At 41.2% G+C, this 22,477-nt stretch overlaps 1 protein-coding gene across 2 annotated transcripts; it reads left to right on the forward strand.

The window, feature by feature from the left end:
* The first annotated feature begins 13,436 nt into the window (after positions 1 to 13,436).
* Positions 13,437 to 22,466, forward strand: LOC129855668 (vitellogenin-like). 2 transcript variants are annotated; one of them, XM_055923571.1, is made up of 27 exons: positions 13,437 to 13,525; positions 13,691 to 13,711; positions 13,854 to 14,005; positions 14,097 to 14,348; positions 14,438 to 14,599; positions 14,690 to 14,838; positions 14,930 to 15,080; positions 15,188 to 15,345; positions 15,425 to 15,590; positions 17,700 to 17,825; positions 18,092 to 18,310; positions 18,405 to 18,622; positions 18,706 to 18,803; positions 18,934 to 19,058; positions 19,152 to 19,253; positions 19,363 to 19,482; positions 19,578 to 19,764; positions 19,861 to 19,954; positions 20,039 to 20,224; positions 20,346 to 20,505; positions 20,618 to 20,816; positions 20,901 to 21,166; positions 21,310 to 21,366; positions 21,475 to 21,549; positions 21,660 to 21,866; positions 22,009 to 22,160; positions 22,258 to 22,466. In XM_055923571.1, exons 1-27 carry the CDS (start codon positions 13,486 to 13,488, stop codon positions 22,457 to 22,459), a joined length of 4,044 nt encoding a protein of 1,347 aa, XP_055779546.1. In that variant the 5' UTR covers positions 13,437 to 13,485; the 3' UTR covers positions 22,460 to 22,466. The 2 variants fall into 2 exon arrangements, with proteins under 2 accessions (XP_055779546.1, XP_055779547.1); XM_055923572.1 differs by having other exon boundaries at positions 20,904 to 21,166.
* Positions 22,467 to 22,477: the final 11 nt, after the last annotated feature.

Raw genomic sequence — 22,477 nt, forward strand, 5'->3', positions numbered from 1 at the left:
TAAAAAGTAATGAAATGGAGCTAAGCACAGGTAAAATCCTAGAGGAAAACCTTGTTGCTAGATGCTGGGGGAATAATTCACCAATCAGCAGGACAATAACCTAAAACAGAAGGACAAATCTACACTGGAGTTGTTACCAAGAAGACAGTGAATGTTCCTGAGTTTCACATACAAACAACATTTTGTATGATTACTTTATAATACAGACTATCGTTGAAGTATGTTTTCTTCATATTTCAACTTCAAATTGCAACATTTTGAGTAAACACCCACGCTGTCTCCTCTCATGTGAATAAACAGGATGTCTCAACCTGTCACTAATATGTCACTTTGTTCTGACCTGACCACACATTTTTGTCAACTCGCCCTTGTAATTTAAATGTATCCAAGGTTTTCAATGGTCAGATTGACTGCTCATTCTTGTAAAGTTCACATGAGGGACCAGTGTGGTTTGTTCTGTATTTTAATTGTGAATGTACAATTCCAATGGATTATATTATGTAAATTAGTTTGCTTCACATGTTCAATCACATGAATGGATTTCATCCAAAGTGGACAATATCATGCAAAATTATAAGAAACTCTAAAATAGCAATAATAGTTTGTATTAACGGTGAATACTCTTTGTATTGTAATAATAACCTAAATTAGGATACTTTGTAAGTGTACTTTGTATATGGATCCATCATATAACAATACTATTAACATGTTATTTATAAACAACATCACATTTTGGCAAAACAGTCACACATGTTAGGGATATTTCAAGATAAATAAATAGTCAAAATATAGCTTTAACAGAAAACTTTAATGGAAATCCGTAAACCCATACCAGATACAACTGAACCAAACTCAAGCAGTACATTGGTCAGCTGGCCAGAAACACTCAGTATGAGCTGATCACAGATTCCACCAAGTCCGGTATTTTCCCAGGGAAATGGACATGTTGTTCTCTTCTGACTGGACTCCCTGCAAAACACAACCAAAACCATTTTGACTGAACCACTGGTCCATACTAGTGTCTCCAGTAGGGAGAGGCATAACCCTAACTTAAGCTACAGGTGTGAGAGACTGCCATGAGTTACTGAAATGCAAGGGAAGCTTCCTAGGTTTTTTAATATCAATTCAATGCCAATTCAATGCTAAGAGTGAAGAAGCAGCAACTACAGTAGTATAGATGCCCTTCTCCAATGGACGTCCAACTGAAGATAGGACAATCACCCTCGGCAGTGAGGGGGCGTAGAACTCAATCAGGCTTTCAACTTACTCATGAAAGTTGTAATAGTAGAATGCAAAATGTCCAATTTCGAAGTTTGGTAGTGCATCATCAGTTTTTCTCTTGTCATGTCAGTCATTGCAGACCTTAGATCTCTTTAGAACTTGTCAGAAATGTCCATCAACTAGCCCATGACAGCTAACATTTTTTGTTTTGTTGTAATGCTTGAGTAACTCAGATTTATCACGTGAACACACATAAGACATGGTAAAATAACAGGAAATTAGCAAAAAATATTCACTCCAGCTCTAATGGGCCCACCAGAAAAATAGCATAGGCCTATAATCATACTTACAATCATACTTATGTAACAGTATAACTTTAGACCCCTCATTCATTTTTGCAAATGTATTAAAAAGAAAAAACATAAATCCCTTATTTACATAGGTATTCAGACCCAAAATTGAGCTCAGGTGCATCTTTTTTCCATTAATCATCCGCGAGATGTTTCAACAACTTGATTGGAGTCCACCTGTGGTAAATTCAATTGATTGGACAAGATTTTGAAAGGTACACACCTGTCCATATAAGGTCAGAGCAAAAACCAAACCATGAAGTCGAAGGAATTGTCCGTAGAGCTCCGAAACAGGATTGTGTCGAGGCACAGATCTGGGGAAGGTTACAAAAACATTTATGCAGCATTTAAGGGCCCCAAAAACAGTGGCCTCCATCATTCTTAAATGGAAGAAGTTTGGAACCACCAAGACTCTTCCTAGAGCTGGCCGCCCGGCCAAACTGAGCAAAAGGAGGACAAGGGCCTTGGTCAGAGAGGTGACCAAGAACCCAATGGTCACTCTGACAGAGCTCTAGAGTTATTCTGTGTTGATGGGAGAATCTTTTAGAAGGTCAACCATCTCTGCAGCACTCCACCAATCAGGCCATTATGGTAGACTGGCCAGACAGAAGCCACTCCTCAGTTAAAGGCACTTGTCTGCTTGGAGTTTGCCAAAAGGCACCTAAAGACTCTCAGACCATGAGAAACAAGATTCCCTGGTCTGATGAAACCAAGATTGAACTCTTTGGCCTGAATGCCAAGCGTTACATCTGGAGGAAACCTGGCACCATCCCTACGGTGAAGCATGGTGGTGGCAGCATCATGGTGGTGGCAGCATCATGCTGTGTGCTTATGTAAATGTGATATTTCAGTTTTAAATACTTAATTTTTTGCAAAAATAAAAGTAAACAGGTTTTGCTTTGTCATTATGAGCTATTGTGTGTAGATTGATGAGGGGGGGAACAATTTAATACATTTAAAAATAAGGCTGTAACGTAAAAGAATGTGGAAAAAGTCAAGGTGTTTGAATACTTTCCGAATGCAACATATCTATTCATGTTGCCATACCAGAACTTATTGATTATGTTAGATGTATAAGGAATGTATATGTTGGGGTCAATGGAGGGTGGATAGAACTACATGTGTGGAAAAATACTGAGTGAAAGTGCAGAAAGTTAACATTCTGTCAAAACATGTTATTGTTAAATATCATGGATCCTAAGGAGGGAGGCAAAGGGCAAGAGTTTGGTTTTCAGTCACTGATATGGTAGGATAGTCGCTGATTTGTGAGGAGCGAGGAATTTGGTCCGAGGTCAGGTCAGATGAAGAGAGAAGAAACCGTCCTATTTTACACACATATACTTCCAAGCACACACAGGTTCTAGCGTCAGGCAGGGCCATGACTACACCAGTGAGAGGAATCAATTAAGTTCCTGACTAGCAACAGAGCTGTATTGGCTGTCTAGATGTGCAAGGAGTTGACTCCGCCTAGTAGGAGGATATAAATATATGTGCTTGTGTAGTCATGCGTTGTCTTTGCAGCTGTATGACCCAGTGGGTGAATAAACTTGCTTTGAGCTTTTTCTAGTTGTCTGTGAGGTTTTACTCTGTGTGTTCAGAACCTAACACCTGTTTCAGCATAGCAATACCCCCTTGCACAAAGCGAGGTCCATACAGAAATGGTTTGTCGAGATCGGTGTGGAAGAACTTGACTGGCCTGCACAGAGCCCTGACCTCAACCCCATCAAACACCTTTGAGATGAATTGGAACGCTGACTGCGAGCCAGAACTAATCGCCCACAATCAGTGCCCAACCTCACTAATGCTCTTGAGGCTAAATGGAAGCAAGTCCCCGCAGCAATGTTCCAACATCTAGTGGAAAGCCTTCCCAGAAGAGTGGGGGCTGTTATAGCACCAAAGGGGACCAACTCCATATTAATGCCCGTGATTTTGGAATGAGATGTTCGACTAGCAGTTGTGCACATACTTTTGGTCATCAAATCAAATCCAATTTATTTATAAAGCCCTTCTTACATCAGCTGATGTATAAAAAACCCAAACAGCAAACAATGCAGGTGTAGAAGCACGGTGGCTAGGAAAAACTCCCTAGAAAGTCCAAAACCTAAGAAGAAACCTAGAGAGGAACTAGGCTATGAGGGGTGGCCAGTCCTCTTCTGGCTGTGCCGGGTGGAGATTATAACAGAATATGGCCAAGATGTTCAAATGTTCATAGATGACCAGCATGGTCAAATAATAATAACCACGGTGGTTGTCGAGGGTGCAACAGGTCAGCACCTCAGGAGTAAATGTCAGTTGGCTTTTCATAGCCGATCATTCAGAGTACCTCTACCGCTCCTGCTGTCTTTAGAGAGTTGAAAACAGCAGGTCTGGGACAGGTAGCACATCCGGTGAACAGGTCAGGGTTCCATAGCCGCAGGCAGAACAGTTGAAACTGGAGCAGCAGCACGGCCAGGTGCACGGTGGACAGCAAGGAGTCATCCGGCCATGTAGTCCTGAGGCATGGTCCTAGGGCTCAGGTCCTCAGAGAGAGAGAGAGAGAGAGAGAGAGAGAGAAAGAGAAAGAAAGAGAGAAAGAGAGAAAAAGTGAGAGAGAATTAGAGAGCATACTTAAATTCAGACAGAACACCGTATAAGACAGGAGAAATACTCCAGATATAACAGACTGACCCTAGCCCCCCGACACATAAACTACTGCAGCATAAATACTGGAGACTGAGACAGGAGAGGTCGGGAGACACTATGGCCCCATCCGACGTTACCCCCGGACAGGGCCGAACAGGCAGGATATAACCAGGATATATCATGTAGTGTATCTGGATGAGACGTTGATCAATAAGATTTCAACCTATATTCACCGACTCAAAAAGACAGACAAAAGTTAGCTGAATTTCCAATGTGTATCACTATGCTTTCAACCATCTATGCTTTCAACCATCTAAAGCACAACACAATCCCAATGAAAAAACAATGTCAGATTATTGGTTTAGTTGTCAACCAAATGTCTATCACTGCATTTTCAGCCATTTAAAAGCACAGTAAAGTTCAAATGGGAATACAATGTAAGATATTTTGTTTATTTATAAAACAGATCCATGTGTTACTTATCCCTGTCCTTCATCTAATAGTAGAACCAAATGACCTGGATTGCAGTTCAAAGTGCATGTTGTAAGTGATCAATGCCCTTCGAGATTCTGCGCAGATTATCACAGCAATTGGGAAGATCCCAACAGACCTGCGACTACCTACGCATGCTATCTTGAACATGCACGTTTTATGTGATTACATAAGAAGACCTTTATAGTTTCAGTGACCTCAATGTGGCCATAGATCCGTTACTCATTTTATGGATCAATATTACATTAGTTTGTTAGATTTAGAACTTTAGGCTATTTACTGCACTACAAAAGAAACATTGAATTGTGTTTGGATGACAACGCAACTAAATATGAATATTTAAAGGAGATGTATCTACTTCTTGAATAGTTCCATCTGAGCCACTGGCTTAATTACATTCTTTAACTGTTATTTTTGGTTGAATTGGAAATGTGAATCCAACATTCAATTTAATAGGCTATTTATTTCATTTCAAAAGTGATACTGAATTGTATTTGGTTGCATCCAAATATCAACATTTGAAGGAGATTAATCTAATGCTTGGATACTTCCACCTGTGCCTCTGTCTGGATTTACTTCCAGTTTGTCTACAAATGAATAATTGTTATTTTGAATTCATGTCTCCATCTCAACCAAAAATGTAGTTATGACTAAATCAAATCAAATTGAAATGAATTGAAACAATAGCTGTTGATGACTGCCTATACTACATAGCCCTAAATAGCATTAATGATATATGAATGAAAGAGAGTATGGTCACATTTTCTGTGCTCTGTTAAACCTACCCTTTGGAATGACTTTGATAGCAACACTAAATCTATTTCGTTTTAAGTGGCTATAACTCAACAGTCATTCTTACGATAGCTTATTGATAATAATCAAGCTGTGCTTGTCTGGTAGGATTTCCTTATCCAAGCTAAACAATATATATAAGGTATATCAACACCCCGGGCACAAAAGAAAATGTCATTCATAGTGCACGTTAAAGCGGTTTTATCATAATTATTTTTCAATCACTGACTTGAGCAATTGTTGTTTCCAGGACAACTATCCACCAGTTCTGTAAAGGGCTATGCCAACCACGAAGTGGAGATAAGCTTCCTGCTCTGTTTTGACTCACAACGTCTGAGACCACACAGTCATTTTACTTTAGGGAATGAACCATTCAATTCTACTTTATTTCTCAGATAAATTATGTTGTTAAACAGGCTGCATATACCGTGTATTGCATGGGACATATCAAATTTACCAAACAAAATCAAACTAACCACACAATGACTTGAGAGATAGCATATGAACAACAACAACAAAAGCAATCATCTGATGTGTCACAACATGCTGTTTACACGGGTTTTCCATTTGGTAGCAAAGGAATACAATATCCAGGGGAGGGGGAGGGCTTACCAGGCTAATTGCCAGCCAGACAGGTGTCCAGGGGATTTGCCCTTCTATAACGGTGGTCAGTCTCCTTTGACAAATTACAAGTGTGAGCAATGTTTTATGACCTCTACCTACATCTAACTTCAAAGACAGGAGCTGTTTTATGTTAACCCTTTGACGCGTACGAACACATGGGTGTGATCAATCTACAGTAGTCCCTGCAGTTTAGGCTGAAACCAGTGTGATTAAAACACTTCCACAAGGCAGCTCTCTAGGCCCTCTACTCATTTCTATTTTTACCAATGACCTGCCACTGGCATTAAACAAAGCATGTGTGTCCATGTATGCTGATGATTCAACCATAAACGCATCAGCAACCACAGCTAAGGAAGTCACTGAAACCCTTAACAAAAAGTTGCAGTCTGTTGTTTTGGAATGGGTGGCCCGTAATAAACTGGTCCTGAACATTGTATTTGGTACAAATCATTCCTGAAGTTCTAGACGTAAGCTGAATCTGGTAATGAATGGTGTGGCTGTTGAACAAGTTGAGGAGACTAAATTACTTGGTGTTACCTTAGATTGTAAACTGTCATAGTCAAAACATAGATTCAATGGTTGTAAAGATGGGGAGAGGTCTGTCCATAATAAAGAGATGCTCTGCTTTTTTGACATCTCACTCCAAAAAGCAAGTCCTGCAGGCTCTAGTTCTGTCTTATCTTATTGATTATTGTCCAGTCGTGTGGTCGAGTGCTGCAAAGAAAGAGCTGCAGCTGGCCCAGAACAGAGTGGCACGTCTTGCTCTTCATCGTAATCAGAGGGCTGATAAAAATACTATGCATGCTAGTATTATATAGAGCCATTATTGCATGTTGTATTGATATGTAGGCTAAGTGTGCCTTTAAAAAGAAAGATGTAGTCCTGTCTTTGAGCTGTTCTTGTCTATTAATGTTCTGTATTATGTCATGTTTCATGTTTTGTGTGGACCTCAGGAAGAGTAGCTGCTGCTTTTTGCAACAGCTAATGGGGATCCTATTAAAGTACCAAAATACCAAATTAGAATGTCTAATTATGATTGACGCAACAGTCAGCGTTTGAGCTGGCCACACTTTTTTTCACATCATTTTTTTTCTCATAAAACATAATCTTCACAACGTTATGTCCTCAATCTGAGCAGTTCATTTTTGGATGCAAAGTTCAGACATTCACAGAATTAGCAACAGCATAACACAATTCTCATCCAAATCCTAGCACTAGGTGAGGAAAGAGTGAGCTAACACAAGCGGTCATATTTAGCTAATCCTCAGCTGATAGAAACCATAATATGATTTAGCTAATAGCAATTACTATTTTCAATTAATCACATCACGGTTGAGCTCACCAGTGATCAAAGTAATTGAGTAAAACACTTTCTAAAAGTTGAAAGTAACATGGGGGGGGGGGGGGGGGGGGGGGTAGAGTTTTGACGTCGATAAAATGCAATTATGTTCATTGTCCGTAGCTTACCCTGCCCATACCATAACCCAACCGCCACAATGGGGCACTCTGCTCACAACGTTGACATCAGCAAACTGCTCTCCAACACAACGCCAAACACGTGGTCTGCAGTTGTGAGGCTGGAGGGACGTACTGCCAAATTCTGTAAAATGATGTTGGAGACAGCTTATGGTCGCGAAATCAACATGACATTTTCTGTTAACAGCTCTGGTTGGACAATCTTGCAGTCAGCATGCCAATTGCACGCTCCCTCAAAACTTGAGACATCTGTGGCATTGTGTTGTGTTGACAAAACTGCACATTTTAGAGTGGCCTTTTATTGTTCCCAGCACAAGGTGCACCTGTGTAATGATCATGCAGTTTAATCAGATTTTTATATGCCACACCTGTCAGGTTGATGTATTATCTTGGCAAAGGAGAAATGCTGACTAACAGGGATGTAAACAAATTTGTGCACAACATTTGAGAAAAATACATTTTTTTTGTGCTAATGGAACATTCCTGGGATATTTTCTTTCAGCTCATGAAACATGGGACAAACACTTTACATATTGCATTTTGCTCAGTGTATAATATATTATACTTATAAATATTATTTACATGAAATCTGACCATAGGACAATATTCAGAAAGCATTTCAAAACCCAAACAAGGTAGGCTATTTGATTGACAATGATTCTTACTTCTGTAACAATATAAAAATGCAAACAACTATTCAGAGACAAATAAAAAATGTAGATAACCTCTCTCAATAAGATTTAGTACAGACCAGGCCCGAGAAAAAATATACAGTTGAAGTCGGAAGTTTACGAACTCCGTTTTTCACAATTCCTGACATTTAATCTTAGTAATAATTCTGTGTCTAAGATCAGTTTGGATCACCACTTTATTTTAAGAATGTGAAATGTCAGAATAATAGGAGAATTATTTATTTCAGCTTTTATTTCTTACATCACATTCCCAGAGTGTCAGAAGTTCACATACACTCAATTAGTATTTGGTAGCATTGACCTTTAAATTGTTTAACTTGGGTCAAATGTTTCAGGTAGCCTTCCACAAGCTTCCCACAATAAGTTGGGTGAATTTTGGCCCATTCCTCCTGACAGAGCTGATGTAACTGAGTTAGGTTTGTAGGTCTCCTTGCTCGCACCCGCTTTTTCAGTTCTGCCCACAAATTTTCTATAGGATTGAGGTCAGGGCTTTGTGATGGCCACTCCAATACCTTGACTTCGTTGTCCTTAAGCCATTTTGCCACAACTTTGGAAGTATACTTGGGGTCATTGTCCATTTGGAAGACCCATTTGCGACCAAGCTTCAACTTCCTGACTGATGTCTTGAGATGTTGTTTCAATATATCCACATAATTTTTCTACCTCATAAAAAATTAGGCTATCTATTTTGTGAATTGCACCAGACCCTCCTGCAGCAATGCACCCCTACAACATGATGCTGCCACCCCCGTGCTTCAAGATTGGGATGGTGTTCTTCGGGTTGCAAGTCTCCCCCTTTTTCCTCCAAACATAACGATGGTCATTATGGCCAAATAGTTCTATTTTTGTTTCATCAGACCAGAGGACATTTCTCAAAATTACGATCTTTGTCCCCATGTGCAGTTGCAAACTGTAGTCTGGCTTTTATATTGCAGTTTCAGAGCAGTGCCTTCTTCCTTGCTGAGCGGCCTTTCAGGTTATGTCGATTTACGACTCGTTTTATTGTGGATATAGATACTTTTGTACCTGTTTCCTCCAGAACCTTCACAAGGTCCTTTGCTGCTGTTCTGGGATTGATTTACACTTTTCGCACCAAAGTACATTGAGCGCATCTCCTTCCTGAGCGGTATGACGGCTGCGTGGTCCAATGGTGTTTATACTTGCATACTATTGTTTGTACAGATGAACGTGGTACCTTCATGTGTTTGGAAATTGCTCCCAAAGATGATCCAGACTTGTGGAGGTCTACAATATTTTTTCTGAGGTCTTGGCTGATTTCTATTGGTTTTCCCATGATGTCAAGCAAAGAGCCACTGAGTTTGAAGGTAGGCCTTGAAATACATCCACAGGTACACCTCCAATTGACTCAGATTATGTCAATTAGCCTATCAAAAGCTTCTAAAGCCATGACATCATATTCTGGAATTTTCAATGCTGTTTAACGGCACAGTCAACTTAGTGTATGTAAACTTCTGACCCACTGGAATTGTGATACAGTGAATTATAAGTGAAATAATCTGTCTGTCAACAATTGTTGGAAAAATGACTTGTGTCATGCACAAAGTAGATGTACTAACCAACTTGCCAAAACTATAGTTTGATAACAAGAAATGTGTGGAGTGGTTGAAAAACAAGTTTTAATGACTCCAACCTAAGTGTATGTAAACTTCCGACTTCAACTGTAGAATGTAGCCTACTTTGGCAACAATTCAGTCAATGCAACACGTATTAGATATAGACTGATAGAGAAGATACAGAACAACTGCTGAAAGATTATTTTTAAAAGTACACCATTTCCCTAAAAGATTTGTAGGACAAATTCATATTTCACTCTGTCACTTTAGTATTTGCATTTGGCCTACAACATGTCATGGAACTTCTGGAAGCACAGCCCCATCCTGCAAAGTGGCACAGAACACATAGAACACCCAAAGGAGGTTCCTACACATATCTTACTCCTTGCCCTGTGTTCACTCCAGATGCACACCACACACCCTCTCTTGTGCCTTTCAAACTTCACCTGCTTTCAAATTATGAGTTACAACTTGGTCCACTTTTCATGCCACTACAGCCATATCACAAAGTGAATGGACAAGCTGCAATTTGAATGACTTCAGGGTCCAGCGCGTGCAGGGTCCCGTACGCATTTGTAGTAGAGTTAAAATGGTTATTCCATCAAACTTCAAATTATTAGAATAGTACACGATGCAGAACAGAACAACCAGGTTGAGGGTCAGTGGCCAAAGCCCGCGAACAGGAATATGAAACTGGAAACACTTTTCTCCCTCACTAGCTTTAAGCACCAGCTGTCAGAGCAGCTCATAGATTACTGCACCTGTACATAGCCCATCTATAATTTAGCCCAAACAACTACCTCTTTACCTACTGTATTTATTTATTTTGCTCCTTTGCACCCCATTATTTCTATCTCTACTTTGCACCTTCTTCCACTGCAAACCAACCATTCCAGTGTTATTTTTTTTTTTACTTGCTATATTGTATTTACTTCGCCACCATGGCCTTTTTATATATATTTTTTTATTTTATTTATATATATATTTTGTTTGCCTTTACCTCCCTTATCTCACCTCACTTGCTCATATTGTATATAGACTTATTTTCACTGTATTATTGACTGTATGTTTGTTTTACTCCATGTGTAACTATGTGTTGTTGTATGTATCGAACTGCCTTGCTTTATCTTGGCCAGGTCGCAATTGTAAATGAGAACGTGTTCTCAATTTGCCTACCTGGTTAAATAAAGGTGAAATAAATAAATAAATAAATTCCAAGTTCAGACAGAAGGGGGGAGTCAGATCGCTATGATCGCCAGGAACTTTACTTTTGTCTATTTTTAATTGTTGCGCTACTGGTGCTGCCTGTTGATGTTAGGTAGGCAGCTACAGTAGCTAAATTGTTAACATTTTCGGGTTTTGTTTCATAAAATGTATTTTATTTCATCTGGGTGCTTCTGTCACCTACTAACACCCTGGTACTACCCGTAGCTCCCGTTCTCCTCAGCCCGAGAAAACACTGAGAGAAAGGTATGTGTTGCAGATTACTCCTTTGTAGAAGTCCATAACGTGAAATAAATAAAACATCCCAAGGTTAATGCTGTAGATATTGTTATAGGGGAGTGTGAGACTATTGAAACATGTAACTCTCAGTTTTATTGTTGTTATTAATATAGTTTACAGAGTGCTAAAAGTGCTGCTGCTGCTAACTAGCATGCCTTTCTGTGATGCAGACGGTTAGCTGAGCTGACGACTGGTGCTGGCGTTGCATTATGGGAGATGTAGTTTGGGCCTCTACTGTATGAATGGAATAGAGGCGATTTCACGTTGTAACTTGTTTATGTTTGTCACGACTTCCGCCGAATTCGGCAGGGATGCCACCATTACCTTTGACCAACTGGTGGATTTGTCCATCCGGTTGGATAACCTGCTGGTTACCCGCGGAAGTCCAGAGGGGGATCTGTTGGTTCCATCATCCAGCAACCCCGCTCCGGTGCCCATGGAGTTAGGAGGTGCGGCGCATAGGGAGACAGGAGAAGGAGCCATCACGTGCGCCATCTGTGGCCGCAGAGGACACACTGCCGGTCGGTGCCGTGTTGGTTCCTCTGGGAGTCGGTGCAACAGGCAGGGCACTCTGGCATCACCCCAGGTGAGTTTGCACCACACTCATCCAGAGTCCTCTGTTGATCAACTGTTTGTGCCTGTTTGTTTCCCTGAGTTTTCCTCATATTCCCTGCATAAGGCGCTTGACGATTCAGGCGCAGCTGGGAATTTTATCGACAGAGCATTCGAGCATTAGCCATTCGGTTAGGATGTCCATTTTTCCTATAGTTAGACCCGTCCCGGTACACGCTCTAGATAGTCGACCATTAGGGTCCGGGCTAATCTTGGAGGCCACCATCTCCTTGGCCATGGTTATGCAGGGGAATCATGAGGAGAGAATCAGTCTCTTTCTCATTGACTCACCTGCATTTCCTGTGGTACTAGGCCTTCTCTGGTTAGCACTGCATAACCCCACTATTTCCTGGCAACAGAGGGCTCTCACAGGGTGGTTGCGAGAGTGCTCAGGGAGGTGTGTAGGGGTTTCTGTTGGTGCTACTATGGTGGAAAGTCCAGATCAGGTCTCCACCGTGCACATCCCCCCCAGAATATGCCGATTTGGCTCTCGCCTTCTGTAAAAAGAAGGCGACTCAATTACCACCTCATCGACGCTGCGCTTCACAGGAGTCACGTGTATCCCCTGTCGCAAGCAGAGACGGTGGCTATGGATACATATGTCTCTGAATCCCTGCATCAGGGGTACATTCGGCCCTCTACTTCACCTGCCTCCTCGAGTTTCTTTTTTGTGAAGAAGGATGGAGGTTTACGGCCGTGCATTGACTATCGAGGTCTCAATAAAATCCCGGTGGGGTACAGTTACCTGCTACCTCTTAAAGCTACGGCGATTGAGTCAATGCATGGGGCGTGCTTCTTCACGAAACTGGATCTCAGGAGTGCGTATAACCTGGTGCGTATCCGGGAAGGAGACGAGTGGAAGACAGCGTTCAGTACCACCACAGGGCATTATGAGTACCTTGTCATACCGTACGGGTTGAAGAATGCTCCATCAGTTTTCCAATCCTTTGTAGACGAGATTTTCCGGGACCTGCACGGGCAGGGTGTATTTGTGTATATTGATGACATTCTGATTTACTCCGCTACACGCGCCAAGCATGTGTCCTTGGTGCGCAAGGTACTTGGACGACAGTTGTAGCATGACCTGTATGTCAAGGCTGAGAAATGCCTGTTCTTTCAGCAGGCCGTCTCCTTCCTAGGGTATCGCATTTCCACATTGTGGTTAGATAAATAGAGAAAAATAACTCATGTAGTATTTGAAGAAAAATGAAGGTCGTAGTTGTTGTTGGATAAGTTGTTGGATAAAACAACACGTGATTCTCCAGATAGTTTTCATTAAAAAACTGACTTAGATGGACATTGATCTGTAAAGGGCAAAATGGCAGTGGGGCAGGTTAACCTAACCTATGGGTGTATGTGGCCACCTCAGAACTTGTGATAACCCACTTAACAGGCTTTATTATGAGCACATACTGATCTCAGCTTATGTAACGTTAGTTAATTATATATTTTATTACGATTGTTTTGTCGACAGAACATTTCTTTAAAAGGCGGTCTGGGACTGTTGTTCCTCACATCACACTGGCCATGAGAGCAGTAGTACTTGCACTGACTCTAGCCCTTGTGGGTAAGTACTGTTTTTCTGTCTTATTCTAGTGCAGATATTATAACTAACTTCATGTAAATATAACTAAGTTATGTAAATATTGAAATGTACAATTCTGTATCTATGACATCTTTTGAAAAACATTCAGTAACATATTGTGACAATCATTTTTGTTTTATCTTGTAGCGAGTCAATCTGTTAACTTTGGTGAGTACATATTATTTTTATGGATTTTTACTTGTGTTTATTTGGTAGTTTCACTTCTGCATTTTTTTTCTAGTTGAATAAATTAAGTAAAACCAGTTCTCAGATCACAAGATCATCAAATATGTTTTGATTGTTATTACAGCCCCTGATTTTGCTGCCAGTAAGACCTATGTGTACAAGTATGAGGCACTGCTCCTGGGTGGTCTGCCTGAGGAGGGTCTGGCTAGAGCTGGAGTAAAAGTAGTCAGCAAAGTTCTTATCAGTGCAGTTGCAGAGAATACCTACTTGCTGAAGGTATTTGTTATACATGAAGTTCACACACAAACAATATCTTAATGTGATGTCCATTACATTGACTAATACATCAATTGATATCTCCTTGTAGCTTGTGAACCCTGAGATCTTTGAGTACAGTGGTGTGTGGCCCAAAGATCCTTTCGTCCCAGCTGCAAAACTCACTTCAGTCCTGGCTGCTCAGTTCTCGATTCCCATCAAGTTTGAGTATGCCAAGGGTGTTGTGGGTAAGGTATTTGCCCCCACTGCTGTCTCTGAAACAGTGCTGAATGTCCATAGAGGTATCCTGAACATTCTTCAGCTCAACATCAAGAAGACACAAAACGTCTATGAGTTGCAGGAGGTACAACTTGTATATGTTCATATGTAGATGCAAAACATGTTTCAGTAAGCAATGTTTGAGTTCCTCACTCATGCTCTCTTTTGTGTTAGTCTGGAGTTCAGGGAGTGTGCAAGACCCACTATGTGATCAGTGAAGATGCCAAGGCACAGCGCATCCATTTGACCAAGAGCAAGGATCTCAATAACTGCCAGGAGAGAATCAGGAAGGACTTTGGTCTGGCTTACACAGAGAAGTGTGTAGAGTGCCAGCAGGTATGAGCATAAGTATCTATTTTGGGGGTTGGAAAAACATAACCAGAAACACTTCACATGACAATACAACTCTGTGTTTTGTCTAAACAGAGAGGGGAGGCCCTGATGGGAGCTGCCACTTACAACTACATCATGAAGCCCGCTGCCAGTGGTGCTCTGATCTTGGAGGCCACTGTTACTGAGCTCCATCAGTTCACACCATTCAATGAGATGTCAGGGGCTGCCCAAATGGAAGCAAAGTATGTTGACTGATTTGTGGTACAAAAGGAAAACATTTTCATTTTATTAAGCTTATAGGTTTAAAAGTTTCCCATGAACTACCTTTCACAGACAAATGTTGACCTTCGTTGAGATCAAGAAGGATCCAATTATTCTCCCCGGTGGTAATTATGTTCACCGTGGATTCATCCGGTATGAGATGGCCACTGAGATTCTCCAGATGCCTATTCAGCTCCTTAAGATCAGCAACGTACGTGCTCAGGTACAGTGACTCAATGACTCTATCTATTATTTGATACATAAGCCTGACAATATGTAAAGCCAAAGATGACAAAGGTTTAATACAAACACTTAATTTGAATTGTTTAGGCTGTGAAGATCCTGAATCATCTGGTCACATACAACACGGCAGAGCTCCATGAAGATGCTCCTCTTAAGTTTGTGCAGTTTATTCAGCTCCTGCGCATGGCAAAGTCTGAGACTATTGATGCCATCTGGGCTGAGTTCAAGGACAAACCAGCTTACAGGTAATTTTTCAAAATATTTTTTTTTCTGGGACAATTGCTCAAACAAAGACACAATGACAGAAATACTTTTTTTTTTCAGACACTGGATCCTGGATGCTGTCCCCTACATCGGAAGTTCAGTGTCTGTGAGATTCATCAAGGAGAAGTTTTTGGCTGGTGACATCACTATTTTTGAGGCTGTTCAGGCTGTGGTTGCCGCTGTGCATATGGTGGCTGCTGATCTGGACACTGTCAAGCTTTTTGAAGTAAGTAAACCTTTAAATGATGTTTATGCATTCTTATAGATTTCCTCATTAAGATGACTACAAATGGTGGCATGAGGTGGTCTAGTGGTTAACACCACTACCTTCAACACATATGTGACCCACTGCCTCGATTCAGTCTTATGTAGCAACATTTGGTGTTTAAATAAAAGAAGTTGATACTCAGATCTACAAAACGGTATATCATACACCACAGTTGAGGAACAATGGGAAAGTAATTCTGCTTTGAAAGTTGTAACCCCACTTATGAGAAAATGTCTCTTGAATCTTTTCCTACACCTACTGGAGAGCTTCTGCGTTTAAACCTATTCAGCATTGTCCACACCTTCTTAAGCCTTAGCCCCACCCATCTCTTTAAGGATTCACATGTGAGACCATGAGCTAAACAGAGTGAGTATGGTAGTGTAGTAAACAACCAAAGATTTCAAGACTAAAAGTGGTGAAAGTAGTAGCCTAAAATAGGGAAAAACTCCAGGTAAAAATACAGTTGATCTAGTCCTTGGCCTATATCCTAATCTGACTTTGAAAGTGTCTGGATAAAAATATTTTATAAATATTTTATAATTATACATTATGCTTAACTAGACACTTGTCCAAAACTGATGGGTCATGTGAAATAAATTCTATAACCACCCCCAGCCACATGTAGCTAAGTGGATTTATTTATTTATTTACCGTTATTTTACCAGGTAAGTTGACTGAGAACACGTTCTCATTTGCAGCAACGACCTGGGGAATAGTTACAGGGGAGAGGAGGGGGATGAATGAGCCAATTGTAAACTGGGGATTATTAGGTGACCATGATGGTTTGAGGGCCAGATTTGGAATTTAGCCAGGACACCGGGGTTAACACCCCTACTCTTACGATAAGTGCCATGGGATCTTTAATGACCTCAGAGAGTCAGGACACCCGTTTAACGTCCCATCCGAAAGACGGCACCCTACACAGGGCAGTGTCCCCAATCACTGCCCTGGGGCATTGGGATATTTTTTAGACCAGAGGAAAGAGTGCCTCCTACTGGCCCTCCAACACCACTTCCAGCAGCATCTGGTCTCCCATCCAGGGACTGACCAGGACCAACCCTGCTTAGCTTCAGAAGCAAGCCAGTAGTGGTACGCAGGGTGGTATGCTGCTGGATGGTTGCTGCTGGATGGTTACTATTGTCTGGATATGTACACATGTTCATGTTCATGTTCATGTTCATGTTCATGAAATACAATCGATGGCCGTAATCAGCAATTGCAAGTTGCTTTCTGAGATGCAAATAATATTACTACAGAGATCATACACGTGCTGTTAGCTAGCAAGCCAGCAAGCTAACATTTGCTAGCTAGCTAACAGTACGCTTTAACTTGCAATGAATATGACTTTGACAAAATTTGAAACGTATAATATCTGAGAATGTAGCTACACTATTACCAGTATACATGGATGAATACTTCATGGCAGCGTGTCTTTTCTGTTTGGTTTGTAGCAAGCTACAGCTTGTTTGGCCTGTTGTTGTGCAGAAAGTAGTCCATCACAACTTTTCCCCACTAATATTTGTCAATAGCACCTAATAATTTCTGGGCAACAATGTTGTTGAGCGCAGTAGCAACACATTTGCAGCTCTCCATGGCTAGCATTATATCTTTCAAAAAAGCCACTGTAGCAAGGATTATTGACACATACCGAGCAGCTCATGTTATAGACAGAAGTGTGCTACATATCAGACCAACACAAACTCATTATTCATTATCTCAGCCAATCATGGCTAGCGGGAAGATATTTTTCCATGGCTAAACCAACTAGGCTCCTAATTTAACAATTGTATTCATATTTACAGATGGCATACACGTTTGTTATGAAGGCACATGACAGTTCACATGTTCCAGGAGGCATTTCTGAAAGAAGAAAATGCAAATGCCTCTCCTGTGAAGTAGTGACGTGCGACATACGCCTAGCTTTTTGAAGCTGGTCACATATGTGCTTGTGACCGTCTGGTTGCAAATCCTGGACCCACTTTACTCCTTCTACACTGTCCTATCTCTTCAATATTTTGTAAGAAATGATATAAAGATGACTCAAAACAATATCTTTTTCACCACCAGAGCCTAGCTTTAAACCACAAGATTCAGACACACCCAGTTCTACGTGAGATCACCATGCTTGGTTATGGTACCATGGTTTCCAAATACTGTGTTGAATATCCCAACTGCCATGCTGAACTTGTGAAGGTAAAACTGGATGTATTTTCCTATAATCATTTACATTTGAGTCACTTAGCAGATGCTCTTACGATAGCTAGGTGAGATAACAACATATCACAATCGTATCAAGTACATTTTCCCTCAAAAAAAGATTTATCAGCAAAGTCAGTGCTAGTGGGATACTCTTCAAAGAGGTAGGGTTTCAGACATTTTCGAAAGATGTCATCTCACGTATATGATGATCTACTGATTGAGGTTATTCAAACATATCTACTGTACATGTCTTCCCACAGCCCATCCACGAACTTGCTGTTGAGGCTGTTGCTAATAGGAAATTTGAGGAACTCTCCATGCTTCTTAAAGTTCTGGGTAATGCTGGCCATCCTGCTAGCATTAAACCAATCACAAAGCTCCTGCCTGTGTTTGGAACTGCCGCTGCTGCTCTGCCCCTGAGAGTCCAGGCTGATGCAGTCTTGGCCCTGAGGAACATTGCTAAGAGGGAGCCTAGAATGGTGAGTACAGTCCCTCCATTAAATTGCAAATGACAACATCATCATTCGCCTTGGCGAAGTCCATTCAAATCTCTGCATTATTGTTGTGAATTAGGTCCAGGAAGTTGCTGTGCAGTTGTTCATGGACAAGGCTCTCCACCCAGAGCTCCGCATGCTTGCCTGCATTGTTCTGTTTGAGCACAAGCCCCCAATGGGCCTGGTGATTACTTTAGCTAACATTCTGAAAACAGAGGAAAATCTGCAGGTGGCTAGCTTCACCTACTCTTACATGAAGTCCCTGACCAGGAGCACTGTCCCTGACTTTGCCTCAGTGTAAGAGCACTCTTTAACCTTTACATGTCATTATATCGCTCTCAATTTCTATGAATAACATAGGTACTATTCCTTCATTTTAGTGCTGCTGCCTGCAATGTTGCTGTCAAGATGCTCAGCAACAAATTTAGAAGATTGAGCTGCCACTTCAGTAAAGCCCTCCACATGGATGCCTATAGCAGTAAGTAACTATCCACAAGCAAGCCCCTAGGCTCCATATATCTTCCTTGGCTTGCAATGACTGACTCATAGCATCATTCACTAAATATCAACAAAGTCAATCATTAACAGTCATTTTCCCCATCTTAAAGGTCCCCAGAGGATTGGTGCTGCTGCCAGTGCTTTCTACATCAACGATGCTGCCACCATTTTCCCCAGAACCGTTATGGGCAAAGCTCGCGCCTACTTTGCTGGAGCAGCTGCTGATGTTCTTGAGGTAAAGGCGTTTTTTCAAAGTTCGTTGAAATGATAATGATTGAGTACATTTAAAACACTTTTTAACTGTTTAAGCTTAATGTCTGCCCCTTAGGTTGGAGTGCGAACTGAGGGAATCCAGGAGGCTCTTCTGAAAGTCCCCACAGATCCTGAAAATGTTGACAGGATCACCAAGATGAAGCGTGTCATTAAGGCTGTAAGTATCAACGATCACTACGTTACACATTTATCTTAAATTGCTTCAATCCCTGTAGATTTTAAAATTAAATTGATCAATCAGGTTTGTTTTACTCGTCTATCCACAGCTGTCTGACTGGAGGTCCCTAACCACAAGCAAGCCCCTAGCCTCCATATATGTAAAGTTCTTTGGACAGGAAATTGCCTTTGCCAACATCGACAAGTCCTTCATCGATCAGGCACTACAGGTACAACAAATTATATAACTTAATAGTCTCCAAAAGTATTCATAAAACATTCACAGTTGAGGGACAAAACAGCTAAACCTAATATTATCCCACAGCTTGCCAACAGTCCTTCTGCACACGCTTTGGGAAAAAAGGCCTTGAAGGCACTGTTGGCTGGAGCAACTTTCCAGTATGCTAAGCCCCTGCTGGCTGCAGAGGTGCGTCGCATCTTCCCCACCGCTCTTGGTTTGCCCATGGAGCTAAGTTTCTACACTGCTGCTGTTGCTAAAGCAGACCTCAATGGTAACTATATCATAATAGTTCTTGCTAAGTAATTAGTAGTTCTTCCCTGGATCTCTGATCTCCCATATGAATGTGCTTTTATCTTTATGTTCATAGTCCGTGCCACTCTGAAACCTGCTCTGCCTGAAACCTTCCATGTTGCCCAGCTATTGAAAACAAACATTCAGCTACATGCCGAAGTTAGACCAAGGTAAGTATAAGACCAATATTTTCTGATGACATCATTAGTACCACAAATCTTGGTAAATTTAACAAATGTCTCCTCTTCCTGTAGCATTGTCATGAATACATTTGCTGTGATGGGAGTGAACACTGCATTCATCCAGGCTGCTATTATTGCAAGAGCTAAGGTCCACACAATTATCCCTGCAAAATTGTCAGCAGAGCTTGACATCGCTCATGGCAACTTCAAGATTGAAGCTTTACCTGTTTCCGCTCCTGAGTATATTGTTGCCACACAGTAAGGGCAATCTTTTTCTTGGTCAGAAAAGAGGATGTAATAGCTGTTTACATTAAGTTCATATTTTTTATACACGGCTGCCGCACTACAGTTTTCTTGAGATCTATGTTCCTTCAAACAGCATTGAGACCTTTGCTGTGGCAAGAAATGTGGAGGATGTCCCAGCTGAGAGAATAACTCCCATGATTCCTGCCCAAGGAGTAGCAAGAAGCGCACAGCAGTCCAGGGAGAAGTTGACATCTATGATTGCAGCCTCTGCTGCCTCTTTTGCTGGAAGTTTGGTGAGTTTATATGAAATACTTGTTCAAAACTAAATTCACACAAGAATTGCCAATCAGAAATTATTAACCACAGACATTTGATACATTTTGTGAATTTATATAATTTTTTCAGTCAAAATCATCCGAGATCATCTATTCTGATTCGCCATCCAAGTTCAAGCCCATCACACGGATTGAGGAGACAATCTGTGTCGAAAGGCTTGGAGTCAATGCATGCTTTGAATTTGCCTCTGAGAATGCTGCCTTCATCAGAAACACTCTTTTCTACAAAATGATTGGAAAGCATTCAGTCCTTATTTCTGCGAAACCATGTAAGCATTAATTTGGTAATAAGCAAAATTCAGCATATACTTGCAACAATTTGTTTAGCTATTTCTAATGCATTCCATTTTTAGCAGCATCTGAACCCGCCATCGAGAGGCTGGAGTTTGAAGTGCAAGTTGGACCCAAGGCTGCAGAAAAGATTATCAAAGTCATCACCATGAACGAAGAGGACGAAGCTCCAGAGGGAAAAACTGTACTGTTGAAGCTCAAGAAAATTCTGGTGCCTGATCTGAAGAATTCCTCCAGTTCCAGCAGCTCTCGTTCCAGCAGCTCTCGCTCTAGTAGTTCCCGCTCTAGCAGCAGCTCTTCCAGCTCCTCCAGCGCTCGCCTCTCCAAGGTAAGGCTACTGTTTCTCACAACACTCTTTGAGTCAGATATTTATGGAGGTGACAAACAAGGCGCACACTTGTTGCAAACATACATAGATGTTAAAAATGTGAAGAGAATTTATTGAATGTAATGGTATTTTTACCCAAATAGCCTTACGGCCCCAACGACGACAACCCCAACGACCGCAAATTCAACAGGTATCACAAGGTACAATATTGAGGAATTTTCATCTACGGTATGGTTTACAAAAATACATTTTTGTAGAAAAGTATTTCCGTAAATACCCTGATGATTTGTTTTGCTGTTTGTTTGCAGGACTCTCAAGCCACCTCCAATATAATCTCCAGAAGCAAGAGCAGTGCCTCTAGCTTCCATGCCATCTACAAGCAGGTGACACTTCACCATCATAACTTGAGTCAAGATAATCATCTCTTTCATTGTGTGCCATTGGGAGTGAGCGCAGAGATGAATTAAGCTTTAAAATGTGTTTCTCTTCTCAGGCCAAATTCCTTGGCAATACTCTCGCCCCTAAGGTGACCATCCTCTTCCGTTTAGTGAGAGCTGACAATAAGAATGAGGGATACCAGGTTACTGCTTACTTGAACAAAGCTACTTCCAGACTGCAGATCATTCTGGCTGCCCTTGATGAGAACGACAACTGGAAACTGTGTGCTGATGGTGTTGTGCTCAGCAAACACAAAGTCACTGTAAGATCAAATATCTTGTAAATAGTGCTACAATATAAGTTTTCTGATCTTTTTTTTTTATTGTTTAGGCTGTACTGTGGGTAGCAATAACCACTATTGTATACTAAAAAAAAAGTACACTTTATTTTGTTCTCCTAATTAGGCCAAGATTGCTTGGGGTGCAGAGTGCAAGGAATATAACACCTTTATCACTGCTGAGACTGGTCTTGTTGGTCCAAGCCCTGCAGTTCGTCTGAGGTTGTCTTGGGACAGACTCCCCAAGGTTCCCAAGGCTGTTTGGCACTGTGTTAGGATGTACGGTTACTCATTTGTAATTTACTAGTGATAGCTGAATAATGTTACAGAACAAATCAAGAACATCTTCTGATTTGTGTAACCTTTTCTCTTCTAGCGTGTCTGAATACATCCCTGCGTACATCCCATCTTACCTGGCTGAATTGGTTCCAATGCAAAAAAACAAAAATAGTGAGAAACAGATTCAATTGACTATGATTGCAACATCTAAAACGACCCTGGATGTCATTCTGAAAGCACCCAAGGTGAGGAACATTGTTTTTCCCACAATAGCATTTTCTGCTGTTTTATTTCCCTAGACTTCTCTTCTTGGTTGA

The sequence above is a fragment of the Salvelinus fontinalis genome, chromosome 5, assembly GCF_029448725.1.
Source record: "Salvelinus fontinalis isolate EN_2023a chromosome 5, ASM2944872v1, whole genome shotgun sequence".
Lineage (NCBI taxonomy): Eukaryota > Metazoa > Chordata > Actinopteri > Salmoniformes > Salmonidae > Salvelinus > Salvelinus fontinalis.

Bases quoted from the DNA above. Each gene is read 5' to 3' on its own strand.
- LOC129855668 (XM_055923571.1), top strand. From the start codon at position 13,486: ATGAGAGCAGTAGTACTTGCACTGACTCTAGCCCTTGTGG. The intron at 17,826-18,091 runs GTAAAACTGGAT...GTCTTCCCACAG, and splicing joins GCCATGCTGAACTTGTGAAG to CCCATCCACGAACTTGCTGT. The intron at 19,059-19,151 runs GTAAAGGCGTTT...TCTGCCCCTTAG, and splicing joins CAGCTGCTGATGTTCTTGAG to GTTGGAGTGCGAACTGAGGG.